The sequence below is a fragment of the Dermacentor silvarum genome, chromosome 7 (assembly GCF_013339745.2).
Source record: "Dermacentor silvarum isolate Dsil-2018 chromosome 7, BIME_Dsil_1.4, whole genome shotgun sequence".
NCBI classification, from domain to species: Eukaryota; Metazoa; Arthropoda; class Arachnida; order Ixodida; family Ixodidae; genus Dermacentor; species Dermacentor silvarum.
The window spans coordinates 92,534,796-92,554,468 of NC_051160.1; the positions used below are offsets into that span (position 1 = coordinate 92,534,796).

Here is a 19,673-nt window from a genome sequence, read left to right on the forward strand (position 1 = left end):
CGTGTAAAATAATAATTGAGGCACGTATTCATCAATGCCGAATAATTTTGAATTGCTAAAGTTCGTTGACTACCATGGTGCGTTTCTTGTTGTTTATATATTGAAAATCGATACAGTGAGTGTAGCGCCGTCGTTGCGTTTACGGAATAATAATGGGGCAGCGATTCCTTAAGGAAAAACTTAGCATGTCGGTCGCCTTCTGTCGCAAGTTGTTATTCTTGTTGATAGTGTTGCTCTTGGTGGTGGCTTTCCCCAGGTGGAGCGAGTGGTTTCGTAAGAAATTGGCGTAATGCAAAATGCTGCACACCATTTGATTCTAGAAAGCCCGCCACAGAGATCTACGATGTTACCCAGGCAAGCCGCCGTAGGTTTTGCGTTCCTTACGGTACTGGTGATCGGTAAGTTTTCTACTTGATCATGGTTTTCATTTACCTTGATTTCCTGCCATGCTGAGTTTTCAACGTGACACTGCATGTTCTTTTTTTTGTTTTTCTTTCGGTGCGTGTTGACGACATCCTCTCTTAAGGGCTCTTAAGGAGGCAGTAAATAAATTAGCTTATGTGATTACCTAACGTAATGGCACACTTGAACCCGATATCGAAGGAAAAAAAAACTAAAATTCTAATATGGCTGTGTTACACCGCGAAGAAAAATTCTGCACAGCACACATTGCTTTCTTTGCAATGCCCGGAGAAGGCAGTGGTTAAAGAAGAGCCGCTAAAGACAGCGCTGAACTCCTTAACTTTATGCATAGTTCGCGCCTTTGGTCGGTTTGGAGCAGACCAGTCAAAAGCACATGGGAGATATGATCTGTTTCACCCCAAGCACATAAAAAATCAGCACGCCTGATTGTATCTAGAAGGCGGTTAGAGAACGCCACTGAAGTCAACAAAAAGAAGTTTGCACTCTCTTGGAGAGTTATTTGACTTCGGTGAAGTGCGATAGACGGAGCAGGCAGGCGAGACAGACGAGACAAGCGCTTGCTCCGTCTGTCTCACCTTACTTGGAGAGTTAATTGAAAGTCTGTACCTTAATAACGCGACAGCGTTAAGGGCCCCGTGTCGCAGAAAATCCGGCGTCGGTGTAAGCATCGGTGTCCGAGGAATTCGTGGCGGAGAAATTCATCCCGAACCACCGCCATCACACAGGCCCTCCGCGTGGCTCAAGGGGTTAGTGAACAAAAATTGAGTTTCTTAAAGTCAAATTCATGAGATACAAACACCGCCCAAGCACTCCGTACAGATGGTTAACCAGCGAAGCTGAAACGTGCCGCCCCGGTGTTTAGCATTGGGTTAATCCCGACTCTGTATTCAAGCATTTCTCAATAACTGGTTACATGTTTGTGCTTCTAATGGAACGCTAGCTGCAATGGCGGGCGGATGCTGCTAACCACGACGCAGAGCTAACTCGAGATATCGAACGTATGCGACAACGGCGAGCCGAGGAGCCGGCGTTGCGGGCAGAGCAGGCACGACGCAGAGAACGACGTCACTAACGGCGCTGCCAATGGCGCGCGCGCTTGGTTGCGACGTAGAGAACGACGTAACTGACGGCGCCGTCAATGGAGACGTTTAGAGAAACATGGGACGAACGGTTTTTCATTTCGCCTACCCATATACAGCTTTCGCTGTAAAAATAATTAAGTCCGATTTAACTACAACCTACAGACATGATAGCGTCGGATTGTAATTTGAATATACGAGAAAAAAGCCTTATAAGCAGCCAGGGATTTTTTAATTCAATCGCCTTACACTTTTAAAGGCGAAGCTTAAGCGTCGTCTAATGATGATGGTGTTGGATCAGTCGCTCACAACTCGAGTTTTTTCAGGGTTTGCTGCATACAGAATCAATTTTGTGCATTGTCGAAAAGAGTAGTCAAAGACCACATGGAACATTTCTTCACGATCTGCCTTATATCATAAGTGAAGAGCTCAATAACGCACATGTCACTGCGTTGGTGCACGCCCGCTTTGCCATTTGGTCAGACCGTTCGTTCTCAGATAATGCAATTTGACTGGGTATACCCACAGAAGTACACAACAGGCGCACGTTGTAGGCCCGATTTTTCGAGGAATTTAAATTCACATTGATTTGCTCAAAGCACTAAGTTCGTTGATTTTCACAGGCTTTCGCAGAAACATTGTACGCAGTTTGTGAGCAGAAATTTATGTCCTCTCACAAAATATTCATGCCGTATATCTGATGTGGGGCTGCAGCTCAATCAATTTCCTCGACTGCATTTTTTCAAGCATGCGCGTACGCACACACAAACGTGGTTGCAGCTATGGTTGTCATGTCATGTGTGTTTTCGAAGGCTGAAACGAACTTAAGTGCAATAAAAGACAACGGACAAAACAGGCACATGATGGAGCACCAAGATCAAATGGCGTTTACTCATCACACTTCATGCTCTTTTATACTTAATAGGTCACAAATGCGCCGTAATCATTGCCGGCATGCATAAAAAGCATGCTGCGAATCAACGAATTAATGTAGCCTCTCAAACGTTCTAGTTAGTTGATCGTCTTACGGCTGGTACGGACAGCCCATGTGTCTACTGACTTATCGGCAATTTTTATTGTCGCAGGCACGCACCAGGTCGAATTGAAAGCTGGTTGCAAGATTGAGACCTTACGGGCTTGCGGCGACGACTACGTACCATATGGTAATGGACCGCGCATGGAGGTTTCCGGAGAACCATTCAACAAAACATGCGCGTACGTATGGGAACTTTTCTTCGGGAATTACTTAAATACTTCGTTATGATGTTATTCTATGCAATATTTGTATAGTTACGTCAGTAATATGCAGCAGAGGTGTTTGTTGTGCGTGAATTTGTTGGGGATAACGTGTGTACTAATTGAGACGTCATTTGGTGATGGGGATTCTTTCACGAAATAGAAAATAAAACACATGTCACTACCATATTGTGCCACAAAGTAAGCTAATGAGGGTTCCGGAGATTATAAATTTGTAGTTTTAGTAACGTAGTAAGTTGAAATATGTAACAGTTAAGGAAAAAAGAAACGCTGACCGCCACCCGACACAGACATTAGTTCTAGCAGCTGTGCTCAGATCCATGTCTGCATACTGTGTGACGGACACACCTACTGAATTACAAAGTGATACGGATTGAGACGTGTAGTTCCGACGCAACACAAGGAAATTACAGTGAAGCAGCTGATGTTTAATCTAGCTATGAATATAGCGAAACAACCTGCGCCAGACTGACAAGAGAGACGGGCGTATATGTTTCAGCAACGTGTGCGTCCATATCTACGGTCAGTCTTCCGTCCGCTGTCGCGCTGTTTTTACAAAGGATTACCAAGTAGTAGCCTAGTCATGCACCTTCCCTCTACAAATTCACAATTTGAGATTGGGAATGAGCCATTCTGAATTGCTAGCGCGTACGTTAAGGAATACAATGTGGAAGGGCACAACCAGTGTCTCTGTAGAAAAGTCAATGACAAGTCCGGAAGGCAGGAGAGTTGTGTTTAATAAACTGCGCACTGTAACGATGTGAAGGAAGGAAGCGTCGAAGGCGTCAAAGCCAGAATTACATACACCGACACTCAAGCACTACCAGCTGGATTGTGCGTTTAGTTGCACCAAATTTTCAAAATTAGAGCATAAAAATCATAGTGTCCAGATTGATTGCCTCTAGATAAAGACTGCGTGCCACAGTTATGTTATAAATAACGAAGTTACAATATTTAACCCCTTAGTGCATTACTTGTATTCTTGTGAAGGAAAATTAGACAAAGCTGTCTACATGACAGATATGCCTAAAACGAAATTTTATACAGAAGCTCATGGTTGCAGTTTTATGAATGGCAATTGTTGAGTAATATATATTATATATAATGCCACCCCCCTTCCAAGCCTTAACGCCCCCTACGCCTGGTTACGGGTAAATTTAACAACTGTACACAGAGACGTTTGACTCGGAGAAAACCTGCAATAATACCAAAGCGATAAAAAAACTTCCGACATTGCTGTAATAAATGGAGCGTATTTATAGCATCTTTGTCTTTTTTAATTCCTCAACAATTTTATTATGCCATCTTGGTTGACTAAATTATAGCTTCACTATCTAAGCCGGCTCCTTTAGCAGGCTTCTTTTTATCTTGATTTTTCTTTCGTGTAGGCTTTAAGAGCTTGAGAACGAGCCCCTTCTTCCGAGAGTTCTTTGTAGCTGCTCGTGTCGTTAGCTTTTGGAAAACCGTGGGCCTCACACTATGTCTATTCTAGAAACAGGTGGAATACCTGTATTTATTTTCTACCATTTGCATCGCAATATAGGTGCTAATCCCAATAGAGGCTAATTCTTTTTTCTTCTTTCGGGGGTTTTACGTGCCACAACCAGTTCTTGTTATGAGGCAGAGTGGGGCACCGACGGGGGGGGGGGGGGGGTTGGTTCGGGTGATGTAACCCCCCCTGAGGCCGAGCCAACCGACCCCCCCCCCCCGCGTCCAACACCCACATGTCTAACATGTCCCTTCAGCGCTCTCTTCACATTGTCATCACAATTCAGAAGGTGCCTTGAGGTCGAATTTTCCTGATTCACGAAAACACTCAATCACAGTCATGTGTTTTTTAATTCACTCCTACATTACTTTGAGTAAAACGCTGAAGAAATAAACATCGTTATCATCCTTGGTGTCATTTTTATAATTATTAGGCACGTTATTTGCAGTTGGATTCCTCTGGTGAAAGCAAGGAAATTGCATGTTATGCAAAGTGTTTGCTTCCCCCCCCCCCCCACACACACACGCACAAAAATTTAACCCCCCCCCCCCCCCCCCCCTTGGCAGAGATCTTGGGTGCGCTACTGATGAGACACGCTGTAGTGGAGGGCTCCGGATTAATTTTGACCACCTGGGGTACTTTAACGTGCACTATGACGCAAGCACACGGGCGTTTTTGCATTTCGCCTCCATCGAAATGCGGCTGCCGGGGCCGATAGGTGCTAGTTAACAGCATGGCTGTTAACAACGTTCTTATTTGCCACCAAGCTTGTTTTCTCGCAGCAAAACAAATATCAGCTCTCGTCCACAAGTTAAGCCAAAACTGCATGGTCGTGCCATCTATGTTACAACAATGGAAGCTCTTCTCACAGTAGCAACTAAATGTCTTGTTCATTCAGAACAACGCGAAGACAGAGAAATAGCTAACAACCCTCCTGCGATTTTGTCAGCGCTATCTTTCAAGTTTAAGAACAAGAATTATAACCTGTCTGTTTGCAAATTTCTTACGCATTTTGTGACAAGCTACCGGTACACATATTTTGAGAAAATAATAACTTGAAAATGTTTTCTAGAGTTAAAGCCGCTATTAAATTTATTGCTAGAAGTGACGCGGATTCCGGGAACATGTGTGCTGATTTCCTTTGGTTTTGTGGAAGTAGGGTAAAAAAAGGGGTTCTATGCCTATCATATATAATACACCATGCGGTGAAGGGTTAACTATTTAATTATTCCGCTTAGGTGGTTAACGCAGATGACCCGTTCGAAGGTCGTGCTCTACATAATCTAGCTGTTTGATGAAATTTTATTAACGGAGGCCTTGTGAAAAGTACACGAATAAACCTTTCACGTCCGAAGGCTAGCTGAGACTGAAGGTAAAAAGGAAAACGATCGCCAACGGCTTTGATATCACCACGCCAGATGACGATATGTGGGAGTTGTCTGCTGCAGATCATAATGAACCCACTCGTAACATTTTCGACACTGTGTGATTCATCTTGTTGTGTCCACTGGATGATTAAATACGACATGAGAACATCCACTACAGTGAATAACTACGTTGATAAAACTGTTACTTTTCACTACATCAATCATTCGCTCGGCCAAGTTTTTTTTTCTTTATTAAAGCGCTACAGATGGCCTTTGAAGTGGCTGTAATAAGGGAACGGTAGAGGCTACATAACTTTTCAAGAGCACTCTATATATTTTTGTGTTTCACAAGGTAATACCAGCTCCTCACCATTACTGCTTAGGGGTTGGTCTGTTAACCTATTAACGTGTACAACTTTACGCGCTGCTTAGCCATGACATCATGTGCGTGATATACACGACCACGCACGCACACACGCACGCACAATACGTACGCATATAGAGAGAGACAAAAATGATGATGAGCTTGTAAACAACATAAAAAGGAATGACCGTCTGTACCACTATATTATCACAGGCAGAGAGCGAGACAGAGAAATGGTTGCGGGCTTATAAAATATGAGTAATAAAGGTATACATTGAAAAGTTTGGACTTATATTATCGTGTTTATCCTAATTTCCTTCTATATTATTAACCTTATTTTTTGATGATTTGCAGGACGCAGAAACAACAGGTAAACTGAAGTATGCACTTCGCCAGTGACTGCTTGTATGGCATACCCAAAATTGCTGCAGGGCTCACCCTAAGTGCATTTGACGATAACACGAAGAGCATCTGCAAAGTGGGTTCCGAACAGCACGAGGGTACGTAACACATAGTCTAAGCTTGAAAGTACCTCCATACACACTGACCTGTACAAACCGGCAGTGATGATGAACGAAGTGGGCCAGAAGGGCTGCCTGCTCGATGCTTTCCGCTTAGTTTAATTTCTTTACGCTAAAGGGTTCACCGCATTTGTCGGCGACAAACGGTCCTTTGCTGTGCAAAGGCACGCAGACGAATTCGGTCCCTTGGAATACCGTCGCAGTGCTTTGTGCTACGATAGCGTCTAGAATCACTTGAGCGGAGCAACCACCGCTCTTTTTTCTGCCTTGTTTGGTGTTTCCTTTCTTGTTTTTGAGCTATTAGCTTAACAATAACGGCGCTACTAAAATCCCGTAAATTGCTACAATCTCTAGCGGTGCCCAGCCGCAATACTGCCGTTGCAATACAGGCCTTAGCATCAGTAAGTAAAAGGTGAAATAAGCAATATTAGTTAATGAGCGAGTGTACTTCGAGGGTTACTATCTTACAAATAATTTCCATCCCACTGCATGTGCCCACGTAGGTAACAAAATATCCTGGTCTGAAGGCATTTTGTAAAATCTGTTTCCTTTATAAATCATTCAGTATAAATGTAACCAAGAGCTCATATGCACTAAGATGGAACTGTTAATTACGTCGACACGTCAAACTATCGGTGAGAGATGGACCTGTCTGAAGACCGAGACAAAAATGAAGAAGATTTCGGTCCGCTTTTTTTCATAGAGTTAGCATATATACTTACTTTAACAGAAAAGCTGGCCGAGAAAGGAGGAAACTGCAAAGGCTCCGCCACGTCACTACCTCTCATTTTTGTAGCGCAAAAAATTATTCACAATATGATTAAAAAATGAGCATTTAGACGCACCGCGTACAATGTGTAAAGCTCTCCCGGATATTTTTCGTAAATATTCAATGGAAATTTATAAAATGTTGATGTAATGTTTACGGTGCGCGAAACAATGTATTTGCAGGCGCCTGAACTAGACCGCGCCACTATACTCAGCTAGGCTGGGGATTGTTTAGATTCCGCGTCTCGTCTGAATCGCATCTCGTCGTCTGCGCCTGAGTGCCTGCACAAAGTAACAACATGGCGGCGCCCTTGCAGTTACCGAATCCAATGCATGGCCACTATGGGGAACCATTCCTGTAGAGTTGTTTATATTATCTCTATGCGATTTCCCCCCTTTTAGCAGAAAAAAAAGAAACATGGTAAAAGAAGAAACAATAAAACTAGAAGCAAAGTCTCGTTGAATAAGGTGATAAAGATGCACTAGAGGGGCGGAGTTGCGCAACAAATGGCGCAAGAAGTAATACAAGAAAAAAAATGAGTGGAAGATGAACAAACAAGAGCCGGCACGAGTAGTACAACCCCTATCCCGATCGCCTGCGATGATTTACAATTTATAAAAAGAATTACAATAAAGTGGCAGGAGAAAGGTATGTCTCTTTATAACTCACTGAGGAGATATTGGTGGACTACTCGGTTGGGCATTGTTGTTTTAAAGGCTGCGAACTTGTGGAACACAAGCATGCAGGAACTCCAAAACAGACAAACTTGAGCATTGTGTTGCAACTGTCGGCTGTACGTCAAGCGCTTCTGTTCATACTAGAATACAACGCATGCGCAGGTGAAATGGCGGGATGGGATCGATGTGGAATATCAAAGAAATAAGATCTTAAGGTCGCAACGTAAACGATGAGACACAGGGAAGAAGCCAAGTGATAGACTGTAGCTTCGGCTTTACGAAAATCAGATACTCGACGGCCTTATCCAGGTCAACTGCCGCTAATATTTTCTTTTTTTTTCTGAGAATTGGTGTTAATGCCGATTAATGCCACACACCTGAATAACGCAGTTCACCCGTGTCCCACCGGCATCAACAAAGTATCATGGTGATGGCGACTTGAAAATGGCATATAAAAGAACAAAGAGAAAGGGCACTTTAAACGCTCTCAAATGTCGGACTTCCGTCTCTTACAATTGACCTTTCGGACATCTGAGCCATGGAAATTTTAGTTTCTTTTATTCTATGTACAATAAACACCAGAAATGGAAACTCAACAAGACGTAAGCAAGTCAAAACAAAATGCTATATGAAACCTACTGACACACCAAAAAGTGATTTCGGAGATTTCAACATGCTTATCACACATCTTGCACTGTCAGTGGCTGTGCAAAACATGATTTTTTTTGTCGTGGAGGAGATGGCCAGGTTTTTTAGATAGGGAGATTGCAAATCAAACCTAGTGTGAAGTTAACATTTTTATTAATGCTCTCTCTGGAATCTGTAGAAAAGACACTACTTCTTCCCAATCCGTGCAAGAATCAAGGGTTGTCTCAAGGTGTTTCAGGAAAATTTGTTGATCATGATAGAAATAGTGTCTTGCCTATAACCAAATTGTAACAGGGAAGAGTTTTTGAATTCAGATCAAAGAATCATTGTTCATTTTAGCAAATGTATATCAAAGGGAACCTTTCTTTGCCCTTCTTTGATTTTTTTTCTTTTTTGTGATTCCACCCATTGGATATACATATGCGCCACTGATGGAACGAAAAATATTAGGAGTAACGTTCAGAGACAGGAAGAGAGCGGTGTGGATCAGAGAACAAACGGGGATAGCCGATATTCTAGTTGACATTAGGCGGAAGAAATGGAGCTGGGCAGGCCATGTAATGCGTAGGATGGATAACCGATGGACCATTAGGGTTACAGAATGGATACCAATAGAAGGGAAGCGCAGTCGAGGTCGGCAGAAAACCAGGTGGGATGATGAAGTTAGGAAATTTGCAGGCGCAAGTTGGAATACGCTAGCGCAAGACCAGGGTAATTTGATATCGCAGGGTGAGGCCTTCGTCCTGCAGTGGACATAAATATAGGCTGCTGCTGCTGCTGCTGCTGATGATGATGATGATGCGCCACTGAATATGCGCATATTCTTGGCCAATCGTCCAAACTGCGTAAGCGCCACAAACCTAAATGTATGAAGTCCAGAATCGGACAGAATCCAGTATTCTCAAACCTAAGACATGTGTGTTTCACCGTACATACACCTGTCGTAACCTTTTTTCTCTAGACAAATGTCAAACATCGGCTTTGTTCACGTGACGTCGCAGCACAGACACTTCACAATGTGATTTCATCACATTTGCAGTTTGCCTTCGGCATAGCTTTTGAATGTCGCACTGCGTAAATATAACAAATTACGTGAAATCAATGCTGTGACCTTTCGTTGTACACAAAGATAAAAAAAAACGTAAACACAAGCGTACGCGTTGCTGTTAGTTGTATATCATTCATTTACCACCTTCAATAAAGGTTCAGCTTCACTTAGATTTCTGCATGTGCGTTGAGTCGGCGCGTGTTTTTTCCCGCTGGTTTTCGCTAAGCAATAGCTGTCGCATATTCGTCGGCGGGCTTTTATTGCGACACCCGAAGCGCACACTGCCGGCACGTCTTCTCCGCCGCCGCCACCAACGTCGCACAGCCTCGGCTGTGACGGCTCACGCGGTTGAGTGGGTTGAGTGAGTTGAGCGCCCGTCGCCGGGTTGAAGGCATGTCCTCGGAGAATCTGCGCACTAGCAGCAAAACCTGCTAGCGCTCGCAATCAAGGAAGCCATCTTGAAGCTCACGTGAGTGGCTGGGCTTCTAAAAGGTGGCACTTATGTAGGCACTGTTAAATGCAGCAGCAGCACTAAGCGTTCTTTTTGGCGCAAGCACGCGCGCTCTCCGCTGCCAGTGTTTTGACCGGGAGTGCTTGCTGTCATCTAATTCTGCAAGTGTTTGTCTACGGGCGCGTGACATTAAGAGTGTTTTGTTAGTAGATGAACGTGTACAGCAAATTGTACTGCCCATAAAAGTTCGAGCCTCAAACTTTGCCTGACGTTCTAACACCTCCCTATCGATTTCACTGCGTCGCCGTTCGGGTGAAACAGCGGCCTTTATTTCCTGGTTCACCTCTGTCGTGCTCCTAACGTACATTGTTGTATTAATCAGGATGTGTTTAGCGAGCCCGGTGGACACGTATTCCTCCTCAATCCTGGACGAAATTGACGAAGTACACGCGCAGGGAGCAGGCACAGCTCACGGTGCATCCATAGTGGTTCGCGACACAATGTCCTGAGCAGCATTGGCGATGCCGCTGCCATCCCTACAACATGTAGCAGCATTCTTAGCGATCGAGTGGGTCACACTCAATCTGACACACTTATTATCGCGCAGTGCATCATGCGGTGCTTTTATTGTCACGCAGCGTACCGGAAGGCCGTCGGCTGCATGAACTCAGTGGGCACAAAGATCAACGCCTGCCTAAAGGGCTTCCACAGCCTCGTGCAGAGGGCAGTTGTCAAAGCACAAGCCAAACATGTGATTGGCCACGCCTGCTGGTGAGTACAGTGGGTCCGGATAGGAACTGAGAATGCAGTTTTTAACTACACACTACCCATTGTGACGCAACAATGTTGGAGTATGCATTAAAGGGTACCTCTGGGGGACAGAGATAAATATGAACTCAAGTAAATAACATTTGCAGATATTTGGAAATGAGCAATATAGAGAGTGGAAAAATGCTGTGCGTTGCAAGCCGTATAGCAAGCAGTCTCAACCAGAAAATGCGAGCAACAGCGGCAAATAGAAAGTGTGCATTTAGTTCAATGCAATACATCGAATTCCATCAAATCGTCACCGTGTTCTAGTAGATGGCGGAGTGGTTGTTGTAGAAGAAGTCGAAGCCCGGGACTGCAGGATAGGGCCGATGGCGACATGTACGAGACGATAACAGCTTCGAGTCGCGGGGCAGAATCGTCATGGTGACCATGCAGACACATGCACTGCATCACTGCTAGAACTGCCGTCGGGAAGTACTGTTTCCGAAAGTCGCTGCAAAATGATGGTCACGTCAGGGAAACTAATTGAAAGGGTAACGTAGCAGGGTCTGTTGGCACTCTTCGACTGTGTAAACGCCTCCCCGACCTGAATGCCTGCACTGCTTCCATGGAGTGGTCGTTAGGGACGTTGTTGAGGCGTCAAGTTGACGGGCTCAAACGCTAGTTTCGTTTCACAGACTATCAGTGTTACCTACTACGAGGAACTATTCAAAAAGCAGGTGGCTTTAGAAATTTGTATTTTTAGGTGAAGAATATTAGAACCAAATAACAATTTAGAAAATTAAAGTACGGGCGAGAGATAAAAAAATCTGGGAAATGAAACAATGGCTAGAATGAACCTTGAAATGAACAAAATACAAAATGAATGAATAAAGTGAAAGAAGCTATAAAAATTTTCGGAACTTGACAATGTTGTCGTTGTGTGTTCCTAATGGTGTTGTAAACTGCAATGCACATGTGAGCGCCTTGAGCTCAGCGAAGACGTCCGAAAGGAGAGAATAGGTGGCGACGTTAGTGATAAATGAATTTGGCGAAATTAAATGACTGAAAGATTCTTTTGCTTGAAAACAGGTGGCGGGATAAAAAAAGAAAACTGCACAATGGGTTCAGACACATTGCAAAAATGATAGATAGCTACAACAGACTTGTAGTCTGTTGTAAAACTTGAAAGAGGTATACGGTGCCATCCTCTTCCTATCCACGCCCATTTTTTTTTGGACAGCACAGACCGGGGTTTCAGCCCCTGCAGTGACAGTTTGCATCTTCTGTCTCTTCTGCCTGGGATGATTTTTCTACGTAGAAACCTAATAATAATTGTGTACTGACACGTGTGTTTGTTTATCTTTCTTGGGAGACCGCGTTTCACCGTCTAACAAGTGCTACCACTTAGCGCAGGAAGAGCCTGCATGTATCGGAAGTTTCTCGAATGTTATCGATGGTTCTATCCGCTGTCTGTGGTCACCGTACCTTTGCAATCTGATTGCATCTATGCGCGACGCGAATTGTGCAGTACTTTCTGGAAAACACGCCGGCACCAGCGATTACTCTATAACCTTCGATGACTCGTGTATAAAAAGTCGATGCGCTTGACCCGCTGTCCGATTTTCGGCGACCGCCATCTGTGTTCGCCGCTATCGTTGTTGTTTGAGTGTAGCCTCTTTTAGTGGGCACAAGTTCGCCCAATAAAATAAAGCTAGTTTCGTCATTCACAGCATTGCTGCTGTTTTTTGTTCATCGTCTCTACTACGTGAAAATACCATAGCATTTTGTCAGTTCATTTTAGTGTTCTCTATATTCCCACACAGCTCGTACCATGATGCTCTGGACTGCCTCCGCAATGCTCTGACACCATGCGACAGTGCTGGCTCCATCGAATTTGCAACTGGCCTGCTCGGGAAAGTGTTCGGTGAAACTTTGCATTTGGTGTGCGGCGAGCACACCGAGGGATCTGAGGCCTGCAAGACTCTGCCCGAAGTGCCGAAGCTGGGACCACGTGATCGCAAAATCGACAATTATGTTGAACTGCTGGTAGAGGTTGCTAGTAAGGTGGGCCGCCAAAAATGAGCACATGACTGGCTCCGGCTGAAGCTTTGGTTGCACCGTTTTAACTTCATTGGTTTGCTCAATCTACGTAGAACAAATTATCCAACCGCGGTAGCTCAGTGACTATGACGTTGCGCTGCTGAGCCCGAAGTCGCGCGTGCGGTCCCCGGCCGCGGTATGCAAAAATGTTCGTGTGCATAGATTTAGGTGCACGTCAAAGAATCCCAGTTGGTTAAAACTAATCTCGAGTTCCCCACTACGGCGTGCATCATATACGATTGCTCCTTTTGCACGGAAAGCCCCTCAATTTAATTTTAATAACGTACATGTTTAACTTGCAAGAACGGAAACAGGGAAATGAAAATGGCAGGACGGGAGGACAGCCTGAGGAAAGTGCGGTTTGCTACGTCCCAAACGAGGAACGGCTACAAACCCTTCACCCCATGGTGCACGCCTATGTTTGCTCGACTTGCGTTTAATGTGATTATAGTTCTCTGGAAACATCACTCAGTTTGCCTTATATATCTGTGTTTGTCCGTATCTGACCTTTTTCCCAGCAACTTCGGTCATTGGCTAGTCCGCGCTCTAATGGGGAGAACATCGGGCTGCTGTGCTTAGAGAACCCGGTTCAAAACCAACCGTCGAACAAATTAGGGTTCAGGATGTTTCGTGTACAGGGTGTTTAATGTGCGTATGTGACACTCGGCATGTGCAACTCTCCAGTGAACCTCTTTCACGCCAACTTGGGTCACAGTGTATGTGGCCCTGGGTGTGTGCCGCTTTTCAATAAACTGAGGACGCGCGCCACACGCGAACCTAGTGGCCTCGCCGCTAGAGGGGGCAGCGCGTCCATGCTGCCCGCATATATATATATACACGTGGGATGTATACACGCATATATATGTATACACGCAGCGTATATGTATACACGTGGCATGATGGCTTCGGAAAAACATACCTCTGCTTTGCAAACTCGTTGCGCAACATTACAGCAATACTCTACGCGAGGTGTACAGGCTGTTTAATGTAACTTGGGCCAATCTCTAAAATATGCAAATGCCACGTAGCTGGACAGAACTCAGGTAATGTTGTTTGCCGTTGCTTGGAGATACTCAGATTATGTTTTGCATTTAGCTTAATTAGCTAATTCATCCTAATTAGTTAATCAACTTCTCAATTATTATAACTACATTAAAATTGTCGATGAGAGAATTGTACCGCAAAATGAATAACTCCCGATACATTTTTGCGTTGCTCAATACGTGCTGCATAAAAGTGTTCTTCCGGGCGTGAAAGAAGCCCGCGAACACACGCAAAGTGCCTCGAGAGGCCAGTCGCGCGGCAAGCTTTTCGCAAAGGCAGTGGGCTGTTCAAAAATTTCACTCTCAGGGACGCCATAGAATATAAGACTATATCGCCTACTACGATTTTCCGAGTCATCCAGTTTAGTGTATGAGCATTTCACCACTGAATCAGCTCGCGATTTTAATTCTTGCAAAGCTGCATTGCTTTGGTCCTACGATAGCCTGTAATTTGCTCGTTATTTCTTTCTGATGATCCAAAATTAGTTGCAGTGTCTCTGAGGCAGTCGGCCTGGAATTTGACTACGTTTGACCGCACAGGAATGAAAACAAGAAATTGAAAGCATATCTGCACAGCAAAATAAAGCGGCTACTCACAACCTTAGGTGCGGCAACTCCACCGGGCTGCGCAACTTTGTCATCCTACGGCCGCTTGTTATCAGCAGTTGTTCAAGAATCGTCAGCCTCATTAATGCATTCCGAACGGGTTAGCTGTGGCCGAGATATTGAGTCTGCAGTGCTTGCTTTCTGTTTATGTTTCTATCTTAACATTGCCCCGCTCGCCGGGGCTTGATTTTCTTTTCCGGGACCTCAGAGAGGTGCGGCACAATGTCTAACGCATTTATCTCGCAATTACCGCTATAACGCCAATGAATGTGTATTGTTATTTGGCCAATTTCCCCCTTCGGTCGCCGGAATTTCTAAGCTGCGTCAAAGGGCACGTGCTCTTAATACGTCAGCACGTGCTCAAACGGGCACGTGCGGACGTTCGTCGCCTAGAGCTTCGAAACGCACGTGTTTTAAGACGTTCTTCGTGGGCGTGATGACGGTTGCCGGGCGCGTTCGTAGCTTTTGTTCGCGGCGCGTCATTTGTCCAGATGTTCCTTTTCGTCTCTCCGGTTCACCCCAGTTTCGCTTCCGACTGCCACAGTGCGATGAATATGCACGACCTTTAGGCGACTGTTCGGAGATGTGCCTAGTCTCCGTACAGTAAACGGGGGGTGCGCAGGTGCGCAGGCGTTGTGAATCCATCGTCTTCACGCTGTCGGGATCCCATTGACGTCATACCGTCGTCGTCGTCATGCCGTCGTGGGCCTCATTTACGCATCCGCCATGCCGAGCAACATACCGGAGACGTGATGGAGCGGTTTTCGAGCAGACAACAATGGTGCGAACGCCATCGGTCGCATATTTTGTATTTTGTTCATCAACCAGCCACGTTAGTCCTAAGCTTGATTCATCATCATCATCATCATCATCATCTTATATTTAGGTCCGCTGCAGGACGAACGCCTCTCCCTGCGATCTCCAATTAACCCATTCTTGCGCTAGCTCGATTCCAACTTGCGCCTGAAAATTTCCTAACTACATCACCTCCCCCCTCGCTTTCTGCCGTCCTCGACTGCGCTTCCCTTCTGTTGGTATCCATTCTGTAACTCTAATGGTCCACCGGTTATCCATCCTACGCATTACATGGCCTAACGCATCGACATCTGATATTTTCCACGGCATTTCAAGGTCATGTTGCCACACTGACGTTTCTAGCGCGCACAAGTACGCGGGCGTGTGGTCGAATGTCGTGTGTTCGGCCTTTAAAATGAAAAATAAAAGCTGTATATAAGAGAGCGAGAGAGCGACAGAAAAATGGGGTAAGGCAGGGAGGTTAACCAGAAGGGAAGGTCCGGTTTGCTAACGCTGGGGAGAGACGGCGGGGGGAATTAAAGTGACCGAAAGTAGAGATAGAGAAAGAAGTGGAGCCCAGATACATAATCACAGTCGGTCACTGTGACCACATACTATCACTACACAGCACAGTAGCACTTGTAGCACTGTAAACATGAGTTCAGGCTACAGCCGCTTGCCCAAGTCTGTTGCCCTTAAAAACTGCAACAGAGCCCTTGTCGGCCTTCGCTGCAATGGCTTGTGATGTCGGCATTCTAAAGCGTTTTCCTCTTTTAAAGGCCATTGATCAAATCACTTTGTAGAATGCTTTAGGCAATAACAAAAGGAGGCCACTTTCGATTTTCTAGACACCATGCTGCACAGCTAGGGAGACTGCATTTTACCGTTTTAGGTTCTTGCGCATGACAGAGCAAGAAAAATGCATTGCACTTTCGATTGGACACTGCTTGTAACATAGAACGCAACATCGCATTGTCCTTGAGAAAACGCATAGCAGCACATTCGAAACAACGCTTTACAATTGACACCAATGCTTTGCGTCATCAAGGGCGTTAAGTTTACGTTCTTTGTGGCAGCTGGTTCGTTCAGCATAACATTACACAGAGATGACAAAATGGATGGTCGTATGTTGTGACGTCGCATCTTGCAAACCACTGCTTGATCTCGTTCTTACGTGTGCGGTCCTACTCTAGTCCAAACTTCTCCAAGAAAGCCCCTATGAGATCGGGCGTGCCCCTAGCTTGGGCTGGACAGGCTGTGTTCACCCCACTAATTTATCGGCTCAGCCAGGGGTCTTCATCCTCTTCTGAGTGATTTTCGCATGAAGTCGTAACTATTTTGCAAATTCCCTTTTTTTCGGTTTTATTGCCTGGCTGCGTTGGGATAGCGGCACACGTGCGGCTTGATCGATATTCAAGTGGCTCGGATAGAGCTTAAGCGCGAGATGTGATGACTCCGGTCGGGAGGAGAAAGGCCAAGAGTCGAATGGAGCGATACATTCCTGCTCGGCGAGTTATTTCCCAAGCAAATGCAAGCGCCATCGTTTCTCCGCGACGATGGTTCGCCGCCAGCCTGCACGAGCATCGTATGTTAAGGAGATCAAACTGGTAGACACCGTAAATGCCGCTTTCGCTGCACTTGACGTTCGAGTGTCAGGAAGAAAAATCCATGTGCGCAGCATGATTTTAGAAGTATAATGAAGTGATCCATCAAGCCAGCAGAAAGGTTAGGCAGCGGCACTTTACAGACGTCACAAATCTTTCCGAACCGCGCGCACGTCTGTTCACCACGAAAGAGAGAGCAAGCGAGAGAGGAAAGGCAGCGAGGTTAACCAGAAGTCAGTTTTCGGTTTGCTACCCTACACTGGGGTGGGGGATAAAGGGGTTGGAAAGAGTGCAAGAGAGAGAGAGAGCGAAAAAAAAACGCAGGCATAGGTAACAAAAGAGGCGTTCCAATCACAGACGTTCAGACAGGCCAGTGGACTTCAGGAACCGCAGGAGCGCTTGCACGGCCTTCTGATGGGATGTTGAGTCGCGTCGATGTTGCAGAATTCTTTCTTCCGATAAATTCACCACGAAAACACCTGCTCTGCGTATGGCAAAGCAAAGGCGAAAGTACTGCTCTGGTCGAGAACGAATTATAAACGCTGTTGCTTATAACAAGTAAACTAAGCTTTCAGCGGTCTTTGTGAAGAACGCTGTTCCTGCTTAGCGATCATTTGCTTGGGGAGGGCTCGCTGCACCAGGAGGGCGCGCCTACTATGCGGCGGACGGATTTGCGCAACGTCTCGTGTACGTGGTAGTAAGCGTGTGACTCGAAATTGCATTTCACGCAGAACTACTACGAAAGCCGGGAACGCATCGTAAGGCTGCGGCAGAAAACCAGAGAAATTATGGCGCCTATTAGAACAGAACTTGGCGGCCGTCATTTAATAGTGGTCCTGTGCTGACGAGTAGTTACACAGCGAACATCTTCTCGCGGCCATAAGCAACCAATTGATGAGGCTTCTCGGCCAGGCGTCTGTGAACATTGGCGGCCATACGATACAGTGCATCGCCATGTCTTCAGTCAGGAGGATGGAGCTCAGAGAAGGCACGCCAGATGTCTAAACCTCCAAAGGCTTGTCATCAGCATAGGAATAGAAGACTTCAGGCAAAGCCGAAGAGGATACGGGCTCATAGTGCTGTTGTGGGTCAACTGGGTCGAGCGCAGGGGCAGCAGGAAGAAGGGTGCTGCATTATTGGTAACAGACCGATATAGTGTGCAAACGATAACTTTGTCGAGTCCTCGCGCCGTTTGTGTGGCTATCGAAACATGGAAAGCAAGCAGGTTGTATAATTGGTAATGCTTTGTAATGATTAAAATCACCGCCCTTTCCGCTCCGTCAAGATAGTCGAAACGCGAAGCTGTGAACTTGCGGGGGATGGGACGCGTCGGCGTCCACGGGCGACGGCGTTCCTCACGCTTTTCTAACATGATTCTAGACAAGAGTCCTTGAAAAAAGGTCCGTACATGCAACCAACGCGAACGCGAACTCTTCTGACACCCCACTCCTCCGTTGACCTACTTTTTTCTTACACCGCCACTGGTTGGCAAGGGTCACGCGCTCCCCCTCCAACGCTAGTATTGGACGGCGCGAATTACGTCAACCCCTCTCCCCGTTCTCCTTTGGATCTGTACCCTCTCACAGCATTCTCACCGGGTTGAACTCTTCCTTTCCCCTCCTCCCCGCTAGGTCACGTGGGATTTAGTGACCGGACCACAGCACAGGGTGCGCAGTAACCGCTTCGCTGTACTAATATAATTGTTGATATCATTCATATTATGATTCGTAATGACTAATGCTTTATTGCACATCGTTGATTGGCTGAGAGAGGTTGATTTATACGATACCTATAAATAGCTACGTCAAATAACGTTTTAACAGCGGAGCTGGTTAAGCTCTTGGTTAGGCCGCGTAGTGATAACAAAAACTGTGGGCCGATCCTGGATGTAGTGCAGAAAGGGTCCAAGCGCAATTTCCAAGTCTAAGAAGCGTAGTCTGTTGTCTGACGGGTTCTCCGTGGTCAATTCAAAAGAACTTAATTCAGTGCGAAATACGTCAAAAATTATGACAGCAGCAGGCTGAGTGTCAGAAGGCTTAGCGCTGTAAAATATTAAAAAGTCGTCCACGTATCGCATCACCTTTACTGTGTTCGTCTGGCTGAGCTTCCTCGCAAGATTACGGTCACAGATGGCCAGCAAAATGTCCCATAGAACCGGGGTGATGCATGAGCCGGTGCACACCCCTTTTCTTTGTATAAATACCTTATCGTACATAGTGACGAAAGTGGATTGCATATAAAATTTCAAAAGCTCTAAACATCTATCATCATTGATTCCACATGCATTCTGAAAACCAATTACACCGAATTTGTCAATGCTGTTTCGAACTTCTGCATAGACAACCTCTTGCGGTAAGGAGTAATATAAGCCCTTGATTTTCACGGGAAAGGCACGCGCACCCATTGGACAATCATCCCGAAGAAAGGTAGAAACATTACCTGGGGTCTTTATGAGGAAGGGGTCGTCGACTTCTAGGAGGCACAAAAGCTTTTGCAGGAACAGACCCACTTGTTTTTGGCAAGTTCCACGCTCCGAAACAATAGCCCTAAACGGTCACTGTTCTTTGTGGGTGCTGGCGCTGAAGAACACCGAAACGCTGGTTCCCTTGCAGGCCTTCACTTTGGATGCCAACCTAACGAGTCCTGACATTTTCGCAAAGCTGAAGAGCCCTTGTTTTA

General features: G+C 45.7%; 1 protein-coding gene across 1 annotated transcript; it reads left to right on the top strand.

The window, feature by feature from the left end:
* Nucleotides 1–225: 225 nt before the first annotated feature.
* Nucleotides 226–14,055, top strand: LOC125946870 (uncharacterized). Its single transcript, XM_049670987.1, has 5 exons — nucleotides 226–398; nucleotides 2,588–2,717; nucleotides 6,334–6,479; nucleotides 10,732–10,864; nucleotides 12,670–14,055. The coding sequence occupies exons 3-5, from the start codon at nucleotides 6,362–6,364 to the stop codon at nucleotides 12,926–12,928; spliced, it is 510 nt and encodes a 169-aa protein (XP_049526944.1). The 5' UTR covers nucleotides 226–398; nucleotides 2,588–2,717; nucleotides 6,334–6,361; the 3' UTR covers nucleotides 12,929–14,055.
* Nucleotides 14,056–19,673: the final 5,618 nt, after the last annotated feature.

Coding starts and splice junctions, on each gene's coding strand:
- LOC125946870 (XM_049670987.1), top strand. CDS start 6,362: ATGCACTTCGCCAGTGACTGCTTGTATGGCATACCCAAAATTGCTGCA. Junction 6,480..10,731: donor GGGTTCCGAACAGCACGAGG/GTACGTAACACA, acceptor ATTGTCACGCAG/CGTACCGGAAGGCCGTCGGC. Junction 10,865..12,669: donor GTGATTGGCCACGCCTGCTG/GTGAGTACAGTG, acceptor ATTCCCACACAG/CTCGTACCATGATGCTCTGG.